A 20,422-nucleotide genomic window follows, 5' to 3' on the forward strand; every position below is an offset into this window, starting at 1 on the left:
TTTTCAACGTTTTTTTTTTTTTTCGGCACAATCTCAGCCGTGTGAATGTAGAGTTGATATTTCGTTGTGACATCCAGTCTTAACACATTGGAACTGAACTCACACACGCGAAGCAAAACATCAAATCTGGTCGGAAAAAAACTGAAAACCACAAATTAAAGAATTTCAATGATTAAAATGCAAATATAAAACGTTATTTTCAAAAACATGCGCATATTACAAAACAAATTGCAATGTAATTGAAAGTTTAACTGGTTTATCTGTTCTGGTTCTTGTGACGATATTGTCTCAGTTAGGACATATTATTATATATATTATATTATTATGATATGGATGGTTAGGTTTAGGCTGAGAGGCTGGGGAAAGGCTTAAGGCAATGACAAACTGCAAGAGGTTAAGCCTCAATTATGAGGATGAAGATTCAAAATAACTCGGACCTTATTAATCGAACTTAAGTTTGGTTCTTTGTCCTGGTTAAGGTGAGCCATGTGTTTTGGATGGTTAGGTTTAGGGTGAGAGGCTGGGGAAAGGGTTAAGGCAATGACAAACCTCCCAAAGTCCTAACAAGTATAGAAATACTAGAAAGCATGTGTGTGCATGTGTTTGTTTATCCAGATTTGTGGGGACCAATTCTTGACAAAACACTATCCTTGTGAGGACCGTATGACATTGTGGGGACATTTGTCTGGTCCGCACAAGGTTAAGCCTCAATTTGAGGATGAAGATTCAAAATAACTTGGACCTTATAATCAAATTTGACTTTGGATCTTTGTCCCGGTTAAGGTGAGCCATCTGATTTGGATGGTCAGGTTTAGGGTGAGAGGCTGGGGAAAGGGTTATGGCAATGTCCCACAAAGGAACGAAAGTGTGTGTTGGGGCACTTTCTCAGTGTTATTACCCTCAAATGCATTCCAATACGAGTAACATCCGACTTACGACCGGGATCGGTTCCGACCAACTGGTAGTAAGTCAGATCGGACTTAAGTGAAAATGGCCGACGCGAGGGTTACAGGTGCTACTGTAGTGGTAGATGGCTGTGTGAGAGTGAGATGCTGGGATACTGAGCTGCCATAACTGTCATACGCGATGCCAGACATTGAATAAAAATAGATAAGCATCTGCTGGCGTGGTCGTAAGCACGGGTGGACGTTGGTCGAGCAGGTCATAAGTCGGATGTTGCTTGTAGTTTCCCCACTTCTGACCCTCCACAAAAGGAGAAGTTGGTGCCAGGTGGACACAGAATGACAAATACTTTGTGCTGGAATCCAGCAAACACCGAGCGATGGGGCGAGCGCACGCAGCCTTTCTGTGAATACAATTCAAGTTGGGATCTTTCTCACCCCACACGCCTTGCTAATGAAACACGGCCGCCCTTGAACGTGCGGCTCATTTCCATGACATTTACATATGCAAATGCTAATTCCCTCCACCTAATGAGACTATTTGATGGCTGATGTGTCATCTGCAGGAGGCGTCCAGCGCCTGTCATGTCCTGACCGAGAGCCTCTCCGCCTCGCTCGCTCTTCACATGAGTGACAGCTCGGCTCCTACACACTTTGATCGCAGGGGAGCTCTTGCATTTGGTTCGATGGTGCAAATGTCTCCATAAAAAACACTCGACCCTGCTCGATCCTCTCATGTGGGGACCAATTCTTGAGAAAACACCTCCTTGTCAGGACCTTATGCCTTTGTGGGCACCATTTGGTGGGACCCCACAAGCTTAAGCCTCAATTTGAGGATTAAAACTTCAAAGTAACTGGGTTATTATAATTGGTTTAAAGTTTTCTTCAGAGTCCTGGTTAAGGTTTTGTATGGTCAGGTTTACGGTGAGAGGCTGGGGAAAGTGTTTTTCAACCTGTTTCAAGCCACAGCACACTTTGTTCATTGAAAAAATCCTGAGGCTCATAACCACCAATGGAACCTCAGCCAAAGCACAGTTGTGCTCAGTCAAAAGTCCTTTTAATTTAAGGAAATATTTAGCTACTGACTGTTGTGGCTATTTACAGAAACAAAATGCGGCAGTCGCATCTGTTTAAAAATGTCTCCAGAAAGGAGTGGGCCATATGGAAAACTTTACTATGATTTATGACTTTATCCTAAATAACTTTTGGAATTTTATCACAATCGCACATGTGGCTTTGAGACTAACTTGCACGTTTCTGGCCAGTTTTAGTCCTAAAAGAAAAACAAAAATCTGAGAATTAAGGGCAAAGAACTGTATTATTCTAGTATTCAAGGGAATGTTCTCACAAACCTTTTACATTTTTTGCCTCAGCAACTATAATTATTCTGAACCATGAAGCAAACATTCATAGTTTATGAGTGTTAATAAAGTTTGGGAAGGGAGACATCATGTTAGCTCTGACAGTCTTTGGCATCGCGGGTCTGTCAAGGATCAATCCATCATTCTGAAGTGAAGATGTGTGGTCAAGTTAGAGGCACATCAGGTTTGAAAACAACAGGATGTCATGCATCTGATCGCCTTCTTCACTGTGAGTGTGTGGGAAGAGGAGCACTGCAGCGAGTGAAGAGCGATTCATTGCATCAGCATAGAGCTATAGTGCATAGAAAGAACGTGAATGTGAACAGATTATTGTTACGAGTGTGGCCCCCTTCTGGACCAGTCCTTGTATGAGGACTATCTACCTCAGCTCTGTGGCTGGCTGGACTGAATTCAACTCGTGGAGTGGCAACCTGACATCTGACCTGTCTGGATAAACCATCATGGACTAAGTCAGAGATGCTAAATAGAAGACTCAGTCAAATTTCCTATAAATCCTTTATTCAATATTGGTCATTTCAGTGTGTATACAACTGATTGGACACATTTCGCACAGTGCAGACAAAATCCGTTTGCATAATATATATATGCATGTAGGCTAGCTGTATGTTGAACGTTAGCATCAGTCACACTTGCCGCGTCAGCCACCGGTTACACCGGACACAACGCCGCCGCCCTAGAGGCCGCTGGTTTGTTCATATTTTCAATATGGCTTGACCAGGATCGGCTGTGTCAAAAATGCTCGTAGCGTAACCCAGCAGCAACTACCTCCACAAATCTGACTGCTGCTACTCCGTAAATGTCATGGTTAAAACGTTGCCTACACAACCACATGCACTAGCTCCGCCCACCAGCTCCCCTCTTCTCGGACCATGCACCTCTGCAGGTGGGACTCAAACAGCGAAGGGAAAACTGAGCATTCAGTCACAAAAGTGACTGAACATTCTGAAAAAAAAAAAATGAGAATGAAGAATGTAATTACATGTAACATCTCTGTGACAACAAGTGCAGCATTTGCGAAGCTACCACTGAAGTGTGTTTGGGGCGCTGCAGGGAGGCGACAGTGGATTGGCTCCTTGTGCTCCTGACATGTTTGCACGATGGAAAGTGGAAGTGACCCAGAATGTCACGATTGCAGGCACCTAATTAAGTCCGCCGCTCTTTTGCTGCGCCCAGCTCGCGGCCAGACATCCCATAATTGTAGCCCGGGATCCTGGCCAGCCACCAGCGCAGGAGAAGCTCTCTGGAGACGCTGACAGTAATTGTACCATCCACGTCTGAAGCGTGATTAGCAGCCTGGAAACGCTCCCTTCGCTGAGTCTGAGGTCGCAGCCAGGAACCCGTTTCTTCTGATTTGGATGAACCAAAACAAAGTGTGAGCACAACAAGCCCTTAAAGTGTGGTTCCTAGAGGCGTCTGTGTGACAGGAAATAGCTGGCACACAAGTCTGTCCCATTGGTGCAGAAAAGAGAGAATTTCCTTCAGCTCTCAGAGGAGTGAAACAAGTGGTAACATATAAAAAAAACACTGCTCTAGATTCCGTACACCTGTTGCAGGTGAGCTCAGAAAGTGCGTCCTTCTTTCTTCCAGTCTCTCAAGAGACCACGAGGAGGACCAAGGTGGATGTTAGATGCGACTTGTAGCTGTCTCTTTCTCTACGCTGAAGTGGCTGAGGGAGCGAAAGTCTGAAGCAGAATTCTAGCAGATCAAGGATAATGTGTAATAATTTACGGCATGGCTGTCTTGACACACTCACTGTACTTAAAACAGCAGCCTAAGAGTGAGTCAGCCTTTGATGCGATTGTTACTCCTGGAGGCTGAATGTGGCAAACCTTAGCAGCTAACTTGTTCTGTATTCTATTTCCTCTTGCAAAAACATCAACACTAGTTTGCTACTGCATGAGTTTTTTTGGGATCAATTGTTTTTCGTAGGTAATTTGCTTCATACTTTAGAAAAGCATTTTAAGGTGTGAAGTGCTACATTAGCTTTGAAGCTACTTTAGATTACGGTTAATATCAGGTTCAAAATTGCAAAAAAAGAGTGAGGGATTTCCGTGTAAAATATCAATTTGACACACTCCAATCATTTGCTCTGCTCGACGACTTTTCGTTACAGAGATATTAAAGTAATCACATGACTTTCCATCGCTGACGGCAGCACAGTTCAAACGCGAGTCACACAAGAGAGGAAACGTTTTGACTTCCTGCTTGTTGGTTTTTAATCCTTCAAATAACAAAAGACAGTTTGGAAACCTGACTGCAGATATGAGGCACTCACATAGATTCTACCACACTACCACCCGGCACCGGCCACAGGTTCGGACAATTGGACAGCAGCAACACATTGAACAAGGAGACTTCGAAGACAGCTGTGTGACACAGAGGAACCCTCCAACGATTCCCTTCAGTCATCACAGAGCAGTACTGGAGGCCTGGGGCTGATATCCTAGTAAACACTGACTGATTTTATTATTATATACAAAGAATCATAATAGTAACAACGTCTAATCCTCTGATCTTGTGTTTTGAGGCCATTAAATGTGTTCATGTTACAACTATTTATATATATCGATAAGCAGAGTTCATCACTGGCTCATGATTGGTCAGGAACTTTTATGTCTATTTATTGTGTTATCAGAAAATCCTTTGCTAACTCTCCATTGTTTTGAGGCAGTAAAATGATTATTACTTAGTGTTTCCAAAATATTACGTGTTGGCTTAGTGCCAGGCATAATAATAGATAGAATACTAAAATAAAATAAAGTAGAATCAGACGTGAATTTAGCACATGAGGAGCTGGAGGAGTTTAAGTGCTAATCTGTGCTCCTTGAATTAAAAAAAAACTACCTTTAAAAAGAGCTAAAGCAACTTTATTGTCTGGTCTGGAGTCGGAGGACGACAGGACCTGTTGCTACACCGACTCATTTGCTTTCTGTCGACGCAGTGGTGCCGTGATTGTGTGTAATTCTGCAAATGTCAGTGAAGGTCGTTTATCTTCAGAGATCGGGGATCTCATTAAGTCCTTACAGTTGAAGTTGGATTTGGGAGGCAGAAGAAGCAGCCTGTGTTGATAGTGGCGAGCGGCTGGAGTGCTGCGCTGGTGTCTCCCTCATTGTTTCTGACACTAATGCAGCTTCACGCGATTCATATCCCAGACCACTTGATGAGGATTCAATTGGCGTCTAGTCTTGCTGTCAAACACGGACGAGTAAACACAAATTCTGGCTGTTGGAGCGGATCGGCGTCCAGAACAGATGGGTGCCATGTTGACCGTCACAGTGAGAAGATATTTGGTTTGATTTTCAAAGGCGCCCGATTTTCCGCCCCTCGTCTCCGCCGACGACTTTGAGGAGCACGTTTTCAATCCCTGTGCAGCTCCATGATTCCTAACCCTCGGTCACTGACCTGACGTCCGATATAAGGTCAGCGCGCCTCTGAGGAACGGATGAGAACAACGACACCCTCGGTCATGAGCTCATCACACAAAGACAATAGTGCAAATGTAAGAACCCTCATGTTTTTATTTGTGTTGCTGCCTTGTCATTGAGCCCTAGATATGCTGAGTAATCTTCTCAACATTCGTCTCAGCTGAAATGGGAACGCGTGATTCTTTTGTGTAAACATCTGTTGTAGCTCCAGTGTCCGCGGGTGAGCAAATGTTGCCCTTCACAGACGGTCACCGGCAGCCGTCATCGCCAGGTATCTAGGGCTCAATGCATCACGTCGGTTAGCAACCACCCCCCTGATACAGGGCTCTAGGAAAATGAAGCCAGTCAGCAACCTGCGCAATCACAGCAGCGGCTCAACTGAACTCTCAAAGTAACATGATTTAGAAATGAAGCGTCCTCTGCCTGTGCTTCTGGGGCTGTAAACAATGAAGCTCACCAGTCCCTGTTGCATTATATCCGGTTCCCCAAGATGCAGCTCACACATCGGCGGACAGATTGGAGTGGCAACGTGGTCAACAGACGACCTATCTTTAAACCTCTTTCACAGTGTGATGAAGGAGGACCAGTTGAGCCAAGACCATAGATTTTGGTTTCCTCCATGTGGGTCATGTTTTATCTGAGCCCAAGATAAGACCCAGTGCTCCTTCTCTGCTACATTCAACATCCTAAAATGGAATCTGCTGGCTCCCCTGCACCCACACGCTACCACTCAAACAAGTCTGCTCACGGGCAAACTTGCATTTTGTTTTTCAGTCTAGTACTTTGATGGAGCAGAGATTTGGTGCATGTGTCATGCACTTTGATGGGGTCACTTTTGCTACCCTGTTCATGAATATCCTTACTCCTCCCTTTCGTTTCAAGTAGTGGGAAGGCTTCAGAAATCCGAAAATTCTCCACCAACATCTGCTCAGCGACCGCATGTAAACACTACCGCAGCTACTCCACCCCCGACTCAGCTTTGCTATAAACTTCGAAGGAACTGTCCAACTTGTATTTCAATCCACAGCCTTCTGGGGGCTTCACTACTCATAAATGGGTTTTCAAATCAGACAAAGAGGTAGAAACAAAATTAGCACGTGGATCTGTACAAGAGACGCTGAACACTGGCTCGCTCTAACCCATAGCTGAGCACGCAGACATGCTAGGTTGTTAACAGTCAAATGAGAAACTGCAGGAGAAAGCAGACATTTTAGGCCTGTTCAGAACAGAATTCCAGTGCAAACTGCCCAGCGTTTTGGGGTCTAAATGCACGTGCGTCAGGAGTGACCAAAACAAAGTGACAAAAAGTGGATATTTCTCTCGTTGTTGTTTCTGTAGGCTTCACTAACAGTCGATGTGGTTTCCAAATCACCACTCTCTGCAGCTTATTTCCGTCGGCTGGACCCCAAAATCCATGTCCATTGGGACCCCACTGCTGACCAGTCAGGATGTTCCACATTTCACAGAGAGCGCAGCAGTGGGGAGGGTTTTGCAGGTGGTGGCTTCTGAGGATCAAAGCGGACGGGGTTATGTCTGTTCCTTGTCAGGTTTGCTCACGGGCTTGCCACCGTTCATGACTACCGGTTCACCCGTTGTGCTTTTAGAGGGCAGGGCACCAGCAGCCTTAGGCACTGCCTCTCCAACGTCGTGCAACGAAGGCTCTCTGTACATTGCAACTGGAGGAAACAGAAGACAGAAAGAAAAAGCTAGAAGTCAGTCACACAAGTGGTTAAAATGGGAGCTGCCTCGAGGGACAAGGCAAAATCGGAGTTACCTTCTATCGGTTTGGGCAGGAAATGTGCTGCTGGTTTGGTCTTTTTGACTCTGTTGCCCTTCATTGCCTGCCCTTCTTTATTTAGGCCCAAGAACCAGGCCCGGCCCGACTCCTTCTGTCTGTATAGCATGGAGCTGTAGATCACGTAGTAGTTCTCAAACACCGACTCTTTAAATTTACACTCGGCGGTGAAGAGCTCCTGGAGAGACAGACAGATGGACGTTGGTTAGAAGTCACCAATTTAGTGTCATTTTAGCACTGCACAAACTTAAAATTAGGGATCGAGGAAGTGGTTTGGGGCATCGATGAAAAACTGGGAGGCGATCCTAGCATTTAAACTCTGTTTGACGTCACACTCACCGTTGACCATAGCGATAACATGGCAGTGGCTAAAGATAGAGCGTTGCTGTAGCTTTTAAGTTTTTAGTTGCCACCTGAAGATTTTGCATTGCACAGGCAACTTGGTTTAAATAACTATCAACTTCGTAATTCCATATGAAGTCATTTTTGCCTTTTACTGAAAGCATGACCAGTGTTGTGCCGTGGAGAGACAGTTAGTACTTTAACACTGGTATTGGATCAGTGTCTGTATCGGTCAACACCCAAAGCTCAGGTAACAGTATCTGTATCAGGACCATGAAAGTCAGATTGGTGCATTCCTAATTCAAATACTTCATCAGAGTTGAATGTCTAGCTTCACTGCTACCAGATGACACACTTGAAACTCATGAGTACGAACTGCAGTTTATTCTGGCCTCCTCACTTTGTTCCCTTTGGCCCACTTTCCAAAAACATAACAGTGACTGACACACATATTCTTTCTTATTCAGTCATGAAATTGAATAGTTCCAGGTTTGCCAACTCAAAATCCTCCTCAAGAATAAAGCCATTGCTCACCGAAGTGACCTTGAAACCCACCCATTTTGTCGTCCATTTTTCAATGTAATCTTAGTCTCGTCTTCTGCAAAAGTTCACTCTTCGTCACATTTAGTCATTCACATATCATGTTTGTTAGTCAAGTTTTAGTTGACTAAAAGTCACAACAAGTTTTAGTCAAAGAAAAAATGTATTTTAGTCAAGTTTGTCATAACTTTTTTAGTTCATTCTTTTAGTTTCTTTTCCAGTTGACTTATCGTTCACGATGTAACACCTGGAATAATCCGCATTTTAATAAACTGAATGAATGAATCCTCAGTGCAACTTTGAGCGTTTGACATTTATTCAGTTGATGAAAACAATAACAGTCATGGGAAATATATCTGGCTCCAGTCTGAAGCCGTCCTCACTCGCTCTGTCTCTTCAGATGGGCCACTTTAGTTCCACCAGCAGCGGATGCATTCATGTCATTTAGTTATGTTTCTTTCGGATTTTTCCCTAAAATACATGTTGAAAACTGCCATCATCATGTTCGGCTCCCAGATGCATGAAATGTTTTCCGCTTGTTTAGCTGTTTCCCCTTCGTTTTAACACGTTGCATCATGTGAGATTATCTTATCTTTGACAAATCATCTTTAATATATCATTATTCTGAAAGCATGGCAGCTCTCATTTAAGCCATGGCGCTGTGCCACGATTGTTTCCATATCGACTAAACCCTGAAATGGCTACTACTGCAGCCTTAAAGGCTCCAGCGTTTGTGGTAATCCTCCTGCATGCAGTTCTAAATAAAGCCACCAGGGGCGTCGCAAGAGGACGCGTAACTGGAGGATACTTCTGCCGTCATGAACGTGTTACTTCTTCTCGTGTGGTCAACGAAAACAAGGAGGGAGTTTTTTCTTGTTTTAGTCTTGTTTTTTATCGTCAACTATAACGCACATTCACTTGGTTTTGTCAGTGTTATTATAACAGTCGTGCCTTCTCGTCTTCCTCGTGGAAGATGGGGAGTTGACAAACATATTTTGTCTCGACTCGTCCGAAGAAATAAAGACTAAAACCTAGGTGATTTTATGGTTCCTTTTTTCCACGTCATATGCCCAGTAGCACACATGATATTTACGTGATTGGCACTTTGGTCGATCGCTATCTTTTATCGGCAGCATAAAATCTGATGGGAGCATTCCTACTAAAGACCACGTTTGAAAAAGATAAATTAGACAAGTATAAAAAATAAACCATTGAAATGTGGAAATAATGGTCAAGAACTAATACGTAGGAATTTCTGAAACACTTGGGTAGTTTTCATGTTCTGGTTTCAAAAGGGAGAATGCGTGGTAAACTGGCACGCACATGTCTTGGGATCAATAATTAACCTGAGACACAAGACTGAGACGAGTCTTCGGTCTGGAGCTCCTCTTATTGGTTGTTGTAGTCCTCCTGGCATATCCACATTGTCATTCAGCTCAGGTCTGTCGGTCCGAGTCTCATAGCAACATGAGGAAGAGAGGCGACAATGTAGCCGTGGCAACCAACCAGCGCAAAGAGGGAGGGGTAAGTATGCCAGTGTTTGTGTATGTAGGGGTCTGACAGCACAATAAATGAGAACACGCACACATAAAAACAAACATTTGCTTTGGTCATTTAGCATTCTCAAATCAGGACGGCGGATGAAGGTGAGGAGGCGAGCAGACTCGCACTTGTAGCTCTCAGCTCTCATGAATGAAAGGAGGTGCTGGGGGGCCTGATGGGAAATGAAAAGTGGCTGAACGATTGGCCGGAAGGAAAACCAGAGAGGTGATAATGATTGATGGCTTCATTTATTGCCAATGTCACATTTACACGTCGCCACAAATCACATCCAGCTCAGAAACGATGCTTGGAGAAGCAACTTCACAAGCTATAACAAGGTATTTAGCTTTGACCCCGGGCAGTTATGTGCTCATCACATACGAAGGGTGGTGATCACTTGAAGTAGGTGATCATTTTTTCATCGACCAGGTGAGTCGTGTCGAAAGCTTTCTTCTAAATAGCAGCTCACACACGAGAGAAGAGAGGGCAAAAGAATGAATGAATAAAACAAACAGGGTGGGGCGGGAGGGTCTGAAATTGGGACAAGAAAAACGAGGGGAGAGAATAAATCACCCGCCGAGGAGAAGGACGCCTCCTGATTGGAAAAACAGCAGGGGATTCTCTCCCTCTCTTCTTTTATCTTTGGATTCCTCTCATCACTCATCTTCTTCAGCCCTCATGCAGTCAGTTTTCATTGCCGTGTTGAGATTTAGTGAGCGCACACACATGCTCAAGCGTGGAAACGTAGCTGCTTTTTTTCCACTTAAGAAACCTTGTGTTTCTTCCTTTCTGACAAGGAAGAAAGTGCAGCTCACAGTTCCTCATTTATCTCCCCATATCTTAGCAAAAAAAAAAGCAGCTGCAAAGAGGACCGCTAAATTGTCAGCAACATACAACATTTCACTTATTTAGGACGGGCAAGTAAACTTTGGATTCTTTGGCAGCCATTAAGGCCACTGACAAGCAAGGAGCGTTTCTTCTGGCACAGCTACCTGATTGATGCACTGAGTAGGATCTTAAACCACCATCCTTTGTCTTTGAGCAACCTGTACATCTCAGGAGGTTAATGTTAATGGGTCAAGAATTCTTGTATTATGGAAGAAAAGCTGGTCTCTTCTGAGACAGCACTTCTCCCTCAACTCCTGTCGACTGTGGCCACGAACCCACAGTCAGCAGACAAAGATGCTGCCGCAAACATCTTGGAAACTCCATGTGACATCCCTCCTAGCAGTGGTGTAGATCCAACTAAGGGAGTCAATAAAGGGACCTTTTTTAAGGAAAGCTGTTAAGCTGCTATAAGTAAAATTAAGGACTTTCCTGTCATTGCTGCAAACTTCAGTATTACGTATTACTAAATAGAAGGAAGACACGTCCACATTGCTCTATTTCCCCATTGACCGGCGATGCACCATCATGCTTCGAGCCTGAAAGCCTATGGGGGGACCGTGCAAAGATCTGGGACTGCTGCAGTTTGAGGTCACCTCTGATGGAAATACAGGTTTGAGTCAAGAGGATGACGGGCAATTTATGTTGTTACGACACACAAAGACAAGAATGCCAAAAGAAAGATCCAAAAATTAAAAGGTAGAGTGCATTCACATTCTGATACATATAAATGTATCAGAATGTTGGGGCCCTTGTGTGTTTGACACCCTTTTAACACATGGTGTCTTGGTGTGCTTACCTGCGTGGTGTTGAAGATCATGAATACAAGATCACCAGTGCAACCATCAATAGCCACGGTGCTCGAGGCAGTCCAACTGAATTTAAGCATGGCACATTATTTGGTGTAATTAAACGCTGAAATAATGAACCTGTGACTAGGGGCCTTCGCTTCTGTTATTACTATGGCAGGAAAACAGACAAACAATCACATGAAAATCAATTAAAGCATTTGTAGCTATTAAACCATTTTGCTTTGTGGTGACTCTTGAAGAGAAAATGCCCCTCTGGCTTCAAAATTCGATTGAACGGGAGGAGCTGAATGATGATGAAGATCATTTCTGTTCTGTCAATATCTGCATGCTGTGAAACGATCGTGCGCTGATGCGGCTTCACAAAACATCAGAATGATGCTCTTTCTCTTCAGGTTTAGGTTTCACACCGGTTCCAAGTTAAACTGAATGAAACGACGCTCCCAGTTGCTGTTTCAATGCGCAGACTGATTGTAGTGGGTTTATTATTATGAGTAAAGGTTTAATGATATATTTTGAAATTCGGACTCTGAATCAAACAGGTGAATATACAGCTAATTCTTTGCTAAGCGAATATCTTCCGCTGGCATTTGCGTGCTGTTCCACCGAGGTGAAATCAGCGGAAATATCCATTTGATAACAAAACCCTGCCGACCACATTTAGAACTAGATGAGTGGCATTTAAGAAGGATGTGCTGAAAAGGCAGCTAGTTCAGTTCGGTGACATTATTGACCGCGCCGGCATTGGACTGACAGCCAGGTCACACGTTTCCCTCAGAGATATGACCCAGCAGGCGCACGGGCTAAAGACGCGACCTCTGATGGACTGCCCGAAGCCGAATTTAACCTTAACTGGTTATTATGTTGCTGCAACTGACGCTCTGAACGCAGAGACCCAAACTGACCTGAAATAGTCAGGACATTTTCATGTCAATTCTTAACTTTACATGCTGTTATTCCAAAATGCTGACCTTCGTATGCGGACAAACGTCATGTGAAATAAAACAGATGATTTTTTTTCTCATATAGCATATCTCACTGATACAAGTTATCAAGTTGGTTTTGACAGGTTATAGTTCATGCTGTCATCAGAAAAGGTGAATGTTCAGAGTCATGAGCAACAAGTCAGTCCCTCGGACTGTAAGCGACACTGCATCACAAAGTAATTCCATATATGTAATCGCAATGGGGATGTATAATTAAAAAGGAACATGAGCGCTGCATTGGAGACGGCCGCAGGTGACACCCAACACGCTCATCTATGCCACAACACAAAGACCTGGACGACAAAGCACCAATATCTTGTTTCTACCCGCAATTATACGTCAAAAACCTCGGCACTCAAATACACAAATACAGTCCACGTCAGCTGATACTGTTTCCACTCGTCCGAGAAAAAAAAAAAAAAAGGAGGACTAAAAACTGCATTGGCATTCTGTGACAACAGACAACAGCAAACACGCGTGGAATTCAAGTTATACAACTGTGCAACAGTAGGCCTTGAAACAAAGGTCTGATTCAGTTCTCTGGATTTTATAGCTATTTAATTATCAGACCTTGTCTTTTGTTATTACTGCACAGAAAGAATAGAGAAACGATCAAAAGTAAAATCAATTATCGCATTTGAAACTATTGCTTTGAGGCCTCCATGAGTATAAAAGCATAAACACCCTCATGGTCGCAACTGTTCTTGTATTGAATGAGAATAGGAGAATTATTACAAATACCTTTAACAATATCTGTTTTCTCAAAAACGGCACCTTTTGACCATTTGTCCTGCTCACTCAATGCTGCTCATCTCTATCATGTTTTTTGGAATTGTGGGCGAAAACATGAGGTTCTGGAGGAAACCCAGAGAGGCACAGGGAAAACATACATACGCCACACAGACAGTACTGAGGTTGCTTGAAGCTTAAGAACCCCAAAATTGTATGGGCCTTCGACCTTTTGTACCTCTAAATAGCACAGATTACTATGTTGGCATCATGTTACAGGCTGGTGGTTCTTTAGGTAGCTATTTAGTAGGAACCCCACCACAACTAGAATATCACAATACACGATATCTGTGATATCTGATATACTGCAAGACATTTAATCAAAGATATATCATAATACATGTGACTGAAACAGAAAAAATACCCATTAAAAGGAAAACCGTCTGTAATAATGCATTTATTCAATGTACTATGTCCAAAGAAACATGCATTTGCATAGTGCCTCACTGCCTCCAGTCTTTGTAAGTATATGCGACGTGCAGCTGGACAAATGTAAGTGCATGAAGATTAATAACATGACAAAACTGAGTAGCAATATTTCTTTCTCCTTTGTTGTTAACTCAACTTCCTCACCGGCAGCTGCTTCCGCCTACTTTATCCCCATTCAGAGGATTAGCGCCCCACAAACTAGAGATGGTCCATGTAACTCGAGTCCTTCGACTTGATTCCAGTCTGACTTATGTCACCAGATCAGGGACTTGTGACATGTTTGACAAACAATGGTAAATGACTCAACTTGACTTGCTGTTGATGACTTGAGACGTGACTTGGACTTGTATGCAATGACTTGACAATTCATTGCTTTCTTTGATATTGAGAGAGTTATTAAAAAACTATTCTGAATTGTCATTTTATTCAATTATATTAGCCAACCTGGCAACCTGTATGTATGATCATGTGACGCATGCAGAACTAAGTAATGAAAAGTGCAGAAGGTTCCAGTGTTCCACACATCATTAAATTTGGCTTTAAAGACGAACAGCAAAAGACAAATTGCTCTTTTCAGTCTGTGGTTCAAGCATATTGTTATAATTTAATGACTTGACTCGTGTCTTGCTTGAGCCAAGCTATGACATGACTCCAATTGATGTGGAGCGTGTGAACGGGAAATACAGATTGTAAATTTGAACAACTAAAAATGCTGGGAAATCCACGACGTGTGCTGTAATGACATGTCGATATTTGCCAGTTTGTCAAAGTGTTGATTATTTACTGCATCAGGAAGCGCAGCAATATATTGATATCGATATATTGTTCCCCACCTCTACTATCCAACTTAGTGGCCAATGACACTGGATTTTGAAGTTTCTGAATGGTAGAGAGCCTTGAGAAAAATACCTCCCAGAGACCAACAGATCAGATTTGCTCGGCCAAACGTCGACAAAGACACAGTTCCTCTCAGATGGTGCTGGACCAAGGAAAACCAAGCTTGTGGCCATGTGCTGATCGGTGCTGATACACACTCTTTCTGGGCTGGAGGACTTCCTTTCAAGTCTCCACCAAACTCTGCACTCTGCTCTTTTGTTCTCCAACTTTTCCTCCCTCGCCCCACTTCTCTGCGGGTTCTTTTTCTTAAGAATGACTTGTTTTCCCACAATCCCCCTGGGTAATTAGTGTTGTGATAATAACCAGTGTTGGAAACAAACACACCCACTCAACGCGCAGCACACAGCTTCACATCCAAGCAGACTCGTACAGCCGACCAGAAGAAAGGCGCTTTGACGCGCTGTGGCAGCCAGTGTTGCTCTCAGGTGGACTGATTAAAGAACCGTGTGTCAGAAACAAACAGACCACATTTGACAAGACACTTGTTGAGGCCTCACAAGACATTAAATACTGGCTCAAAAACAATATTCATTTGTAATTTAAAGCACAACGAAAAGTCACTTCCAATATGTGTCGGGATTCACTCCCAAGAGAATTAAAAAGCTGAAACTTTACAGTTTGATGGACAGTTTTGCAGCAACGATAATTTGTAAACATGTAAAAAGTGCAGGGAGAAAAATGAAGAAAGAAATTTGATGAAAGAAAGAATAAGAAGAAAGTTGCGGCGACAGTTGATTATTCTCCAATAATTTTAAAAAGATATGTCCCTTTGCCTGTATTCACGCAGCTCTGTAGGAAAACTGTAAAACATATTGTACTTTTTTCATCATTCACTAATTTAATTAAAAGTAAATATATAAACTAAACTAAAAATGCTATTAGTTACGTTTTAATTTCAATGTATTTATTATTTTCTTATTAAAAACTGTGTGGAAATATTGAATTGATTTTAATTATTTTAGCCACAAATGTTGATTTTAGCGGTGTATGTTGTGCCTCAAAGTAAATAAAAGATGCTGGGAGGAAACCTCAGCGACCATACTATTAACCCACAGTTCTATTATCCAGACTTTCGGCACGACAAAAGAGCTTACGATTTTCATGATTTATATTGAGAATTTTACAAAATGAATCACTCGAGCTTATTTAGTTATTTATTTTGAACCTAACTGGACAATGCATTCCAACAATAGACGTCTAAAGGAGTTACTGCATTCCATAAACTAACCAAGAATGGGATTATTAAATCATTCCGAAATTTAAATACATTTCAATTAAATAACCACACTTTCTTCACATATTTAAAATAACAGATGGTTAAAATAAATTTAAAAAAAAAAGAAGAAGAATCTCACCTGATAGTTAAGTTAATGATAAAATGGTATGATGCACTATCACCAAAGCAATAATTGTCCTGAAATTTAAAATTAACAAAATTTAAGTTAAATATCAGACCAATTTTCTGTTGTCTCTTGGCTTGATGCCCTGTCACAACGGTCACTGTATTTGATGCGGCCTCTTGGGAAATTGCTGTCGAGGCGTCAGGTCGCCACACCACCCCTCATTTCAGTGCCAGCAAAACCAGACAGCATTTGAAAGACAAACTGTCCTCAAGAATTGTGGATCCTGTAACATTTATGACCAGCGAGTTTTGTCATTCAAGGTGACGCCTTTTTTTAACATCCATCCATCCACCCATCCACATTTGTCAGGAAGCAGCAGCTCTGTCTTCCAACTGTGGAAAACACACACACGCACGCCAGTGAGTCACTGAAGGTTGAATGAGAAAAAGGTTACACACACATAGACAAACAGACACACACACACACAGACTGAGCCTGTCTATCATCATGACTGAATTGCATTTTGGTTTGCACGTCCCTGTCTGAAAAACAAAGCGCTTCACTGCGGTCATCACAACCCAAGGGTCAGTAGGTGTGCGTGCACGTTGGTGAGTGTGCCACATTAACTCATTAACATTACTCGCCCGCCCTGTCATCTCATCTCTGGACATCACAGAAAATGGCATCTGAGTGCTGGAGCAACTGTTACACAGACGTGGCACAGACTGGCAAGCAAGCACACACACAACCCTAAAAAACCAATGCAAGAAAATCATGGACATGTAAAACTAAGTATTTTGAGCAACTGTTATATTCGACTGTCTTGAATTTTTGCACCATGAAAGTGTAATGAAACATCAGCTATGGTGAGACACTGAACGAGAGGGATGGACCGAGGAGTGCTGGGGCTCCCTGGATCTCTATCTCCAGACACTCGAGGGCGTCGGCGGTCTCACTCACAGAGGCTAGCACGAAGGAATATATTACCATCTGTAATGCCTGCAACTGGACAGTCAGCATTATTCAGCTCCAGACACACAGAGATTTCAAGGCACCGGAGCTTGTTCATGATTTTGATAACACAAAAACCTCAAGTATAGAAGGGAATACTTTTGTAATGAAGCAGCTGCCGGCGAACTGAAGTCAATGGGTTTTTGCTGCTCACGCCTCAAATCTTTGTCCTTAAATTCAAAATGCTTAATGGTATGCTGTGAACCAATTAATACATATAATAAAGGTGGTGTCTGCATTTGTGTGTGTGTGTGTGTTGGAGGTTGCAACCAACAGATGGTGGCGGGTGCAATGAGCTGCTACATGGTAATTATGGATCGTAATTATGGATCGTGGCAAGAGTGGCAAAAAAGTGCTGATGAGTCTGGGGTGTGTGTGTGTGTGTGCCTGAATATGGACTTTCATCCAGACAATTAATTGGAAAAGACTTAGTTAGGGGTACTCAAAAGCAAAACTAACTTACTAACTGATTTACCTGGACCAATGGTCACTGTTGTCCTATAGAGCAGTGTTTTTTAAGCCACTTCGTTCATTGAAAGAAAATCCCAAGGCCATAACCAAAGGAACCTTGACCAAAGAGCACTTGTGTCCAGTCAAAAGTCCTGTAGAAAATCCCTTTTAATTTGTGAAAATATTTAGCTGTTGGCGCTCAGCTATTTTGGATATTTGCAGAAAGCAGAAAATGTACTTGTTTAAAAATGTCTCCAAAACGGGGTGGGGGCTATGGTAAAAATATATCAGTATTTATTTATTTTAAATAACTGTTTCAGTTTTATCACAATCCCACGTTTGTTTTTGAGACTAACTTGCCAGTTTCTGGTCAGTGTTTGTCCGAAAGGAAAAAGAAACATTTAGACCAAAGCACTACATAATTGTGGTTTGGGTAATTTCCAGACAAATATTTTACATTCTTTGCCTAAACTTGCTTCATAACACCAATGATTCTTTAGTGCTTCACATTTTGGAGTGCATTTATTTTGTTACACACTTAGTTTTCGCCAACTTTTAAACAACGGGGCAAACTTTGATATTCTACAAGTGTCAATGTAGTTTTGAAGTGAGACGTTACATTAGCCTCTAGCGCTGTTAGTCAGCATGGCTCCGACTAGGCGCATCAGGTTAAAAACAACAGGAAGTCGCGCATTTAACCGACTGCGAGTGTGAGGGAAGAGGAGCATCAGTCACAGCGGACAAATGCATCAGCATAGATCTATAATGTATAGATTGAATGTGACAGAATCCATGTGATCTCCTCACGTTGGTAGATTGTCAACACTAGTGTGCTGCGGCACACTGGTTGAAATTTAATTTAATTTACTATGTAGGAGATATATTCATGTAGAAATGTGATGGAAGATCTTCTTTCTGACTTTGGGCATTTACCTGTCATAAGTAGACACTCTGTGATGGGGGTTCACAAAAAGAATAAAAATATATTTGATATAATGTTGGTTCTTTTTGAGTATCAAGTTGAATTTTCCATTAATTATTTGGGGTGAACAACCAAAAAAAAACCTTTAAAAGTGCTGTCACATCACTGTGGTAACCTACAAAGTTAGGCCACACACCACTGTGCCCAGTTGCTGACCAGTCATGTCAAGAATCTTCTGCCAGCTCGCAGTTTTTAATGAGTCTGGAGTCATCTTTGCGCAGTCACACCTCTCCAGCCTGGCAGCACCCCAATTTAGACATCAAGCCATCACTACAGATTAGACCGGTGCTACCTGCCTTACATAAGCTACTTCCTTTGCGATGCTGAACACAAACCTCTCATCTGCCACGCTGTTCCTTCGGCTTTCTAATGGCAGTGTGTGTGTGTGTGTGTGTGTGTGGGAGCAGAAACTTGTGGAGGGTGGGAGTCCCCCTCTTCAATTATTTACAGGAAGCCCTCATGCATCTGTGATTTTCAGCGACAGCCTGCGCAGCTCACATCGTTTCTCCTGCTTTACTCTTCCACTCATCCTTTTGTCTTTTTCATCTATTCCTCTCCATATTTTTCTGCCTCTTTAGAGAGACACTTTTCTTCTTTAGAAAGTGGCAGGATATCAGGGAGACCTGACACATAATAGCACATTGGAAAATCACAGAAAGGTTACAGACTCATTGCCTGATTTCAATTCTAGTTCCACATCCTTTCACTGGCCGAGCTTCAGTACAGAACTGATCTGATCAAGACTTTTCACTGACCACTTTAGCTATTACAGTCTGATGGCACAAGGATCCCTTCTAGCGTGGTATAGATATATACATCTTCACTTTGTTCAGGGTGGCGGGGAGAGCTGGAGCCTGTGCCAGCAGTCATTGGGCGAGAGGCAGAAATACACCCTGGACAGGTCGCCAGTCCATCGCATGGCACACACACACACCATTCACACACACCTAGGCCCAATTTTATAGTGTCCAATTCACCTAGTGAGCATGTCTTTGGGCGGTGGGAGGAAACCAGAGCATCTGGAAAAAACCCAAGCAAGCACAGGGAGAACAAACCAACTCCATGCAGAAAGGCCACCAGACCAACCTGGGAATTGAGGCCTTCTTGATGAAGGGCGAGTGAGCTAAACACCAGGCTGCCGTGTGGGCCGCAGTATAAATCATTTCTAAAAATATTATCAGGATAAGTATGGTGACTGTCTTCCCAAAGTTATTACAGTACAAGATTTTGGTATAAAATGTATGCATAGCTCATGGAGCAAAACCATCCTTCACTAATAAAGATTTGTGGACGAGTCAACATATGACAGAGCAGTGCTTTTCAACCTCTTTTCAACCATAATCGACAAAGGAACCTCAGGCAACATGCAATTTTGTTTAGTCAAAAGTCCTGTACAAAATCCCTTTAAATTTGTTGAAAAATGTAGCTACTGACTTTTGGCAATTTTGGCATGATTTTTGCTGAAACAAAAAGCAGAAAGGTATTTGTTTAAAAATGTCTCCAGAAACAGGTGGGCAATACGGCAAAATACCTCACAATTTATTTATTTATTTGAAACTATTTGAAATAACTGTTTGGATTTCATCACAAGTTTCCAGACATATTTATAACATGCTTTGCCTCAACGTGCTTCATAACGACAATGATTCTTCCTCTCCACATTTTGGTGCACATTTGTTTGGTTCTGAATTTGGCAGTGATGCGAGTGATGGACACATCAGCGCATCAGCATAGATCTATAGTGTATAGAAAGAGTGCGAGCAAATACCACCTCAAGTTGGTAGATCGTCAACACGAGTCGAGTTGTTCATGGTTTAATGTCATCATATCGTCCACCTCTATCTCCGGACAAATGAGGTGGAAGTGGATCATTTCTCACGGCGCACCTGACACTCTGTCACCGCACACTAGTG

General features: G+C 42.6%; 1 protein-coding gene across 3 annotated transcripts in view; it reads right to left on the bottom strand.

Moving 5' to 3' along the window:
• Positions 1 to 2,779: 2,779 nt before the first annotated feature.
• Positions 2,780 to 20,422, bottom strand: part of LOC128760355 (fibroblast growth factor 14-like) — a 47,204-nt gene continuing 29,561 nt past the window's right edge. For 2 of the 3 annotated variants that reach the window (XM_053867713.1, XM_053867721.1), the window contains exons 4-5: positions 7,484 to 7,682; positions 2,780 to 7,385 (exon numbers count right to left, since the gene is read on the bottom strand). In XM_053867713.1, the coding sequence (XP_053723688.1) occupies positions 7,237 to 7,385; positions 7,484 to 7,682 (348 nt within the window). In that variant the 3' untranslated portion in view covers positions 2,780 to 7,236. Of the gene's footprint in view, positions 7,386 to 7,483; positions 7,683 to 20,422 lie in introns of those variants that run through there. The other variant, XM_053867731.1, reaches the window with a different exon arrangement.

This window comes from Synchiropus splendidus, chromosome 1, assembly GCF_027744825.2.
Source record: "Synchiropus splendidus isolate RoL2022-P1 chromosome 1, RoL_Sspl_1.0, whole genome shotgun sequence".
NCBI lineage: Eukaryota > Metazoa > Chordata > Actinopteri > Syngnathiformes > Callionymidae > Synchiropus > Synchiropus splendidus.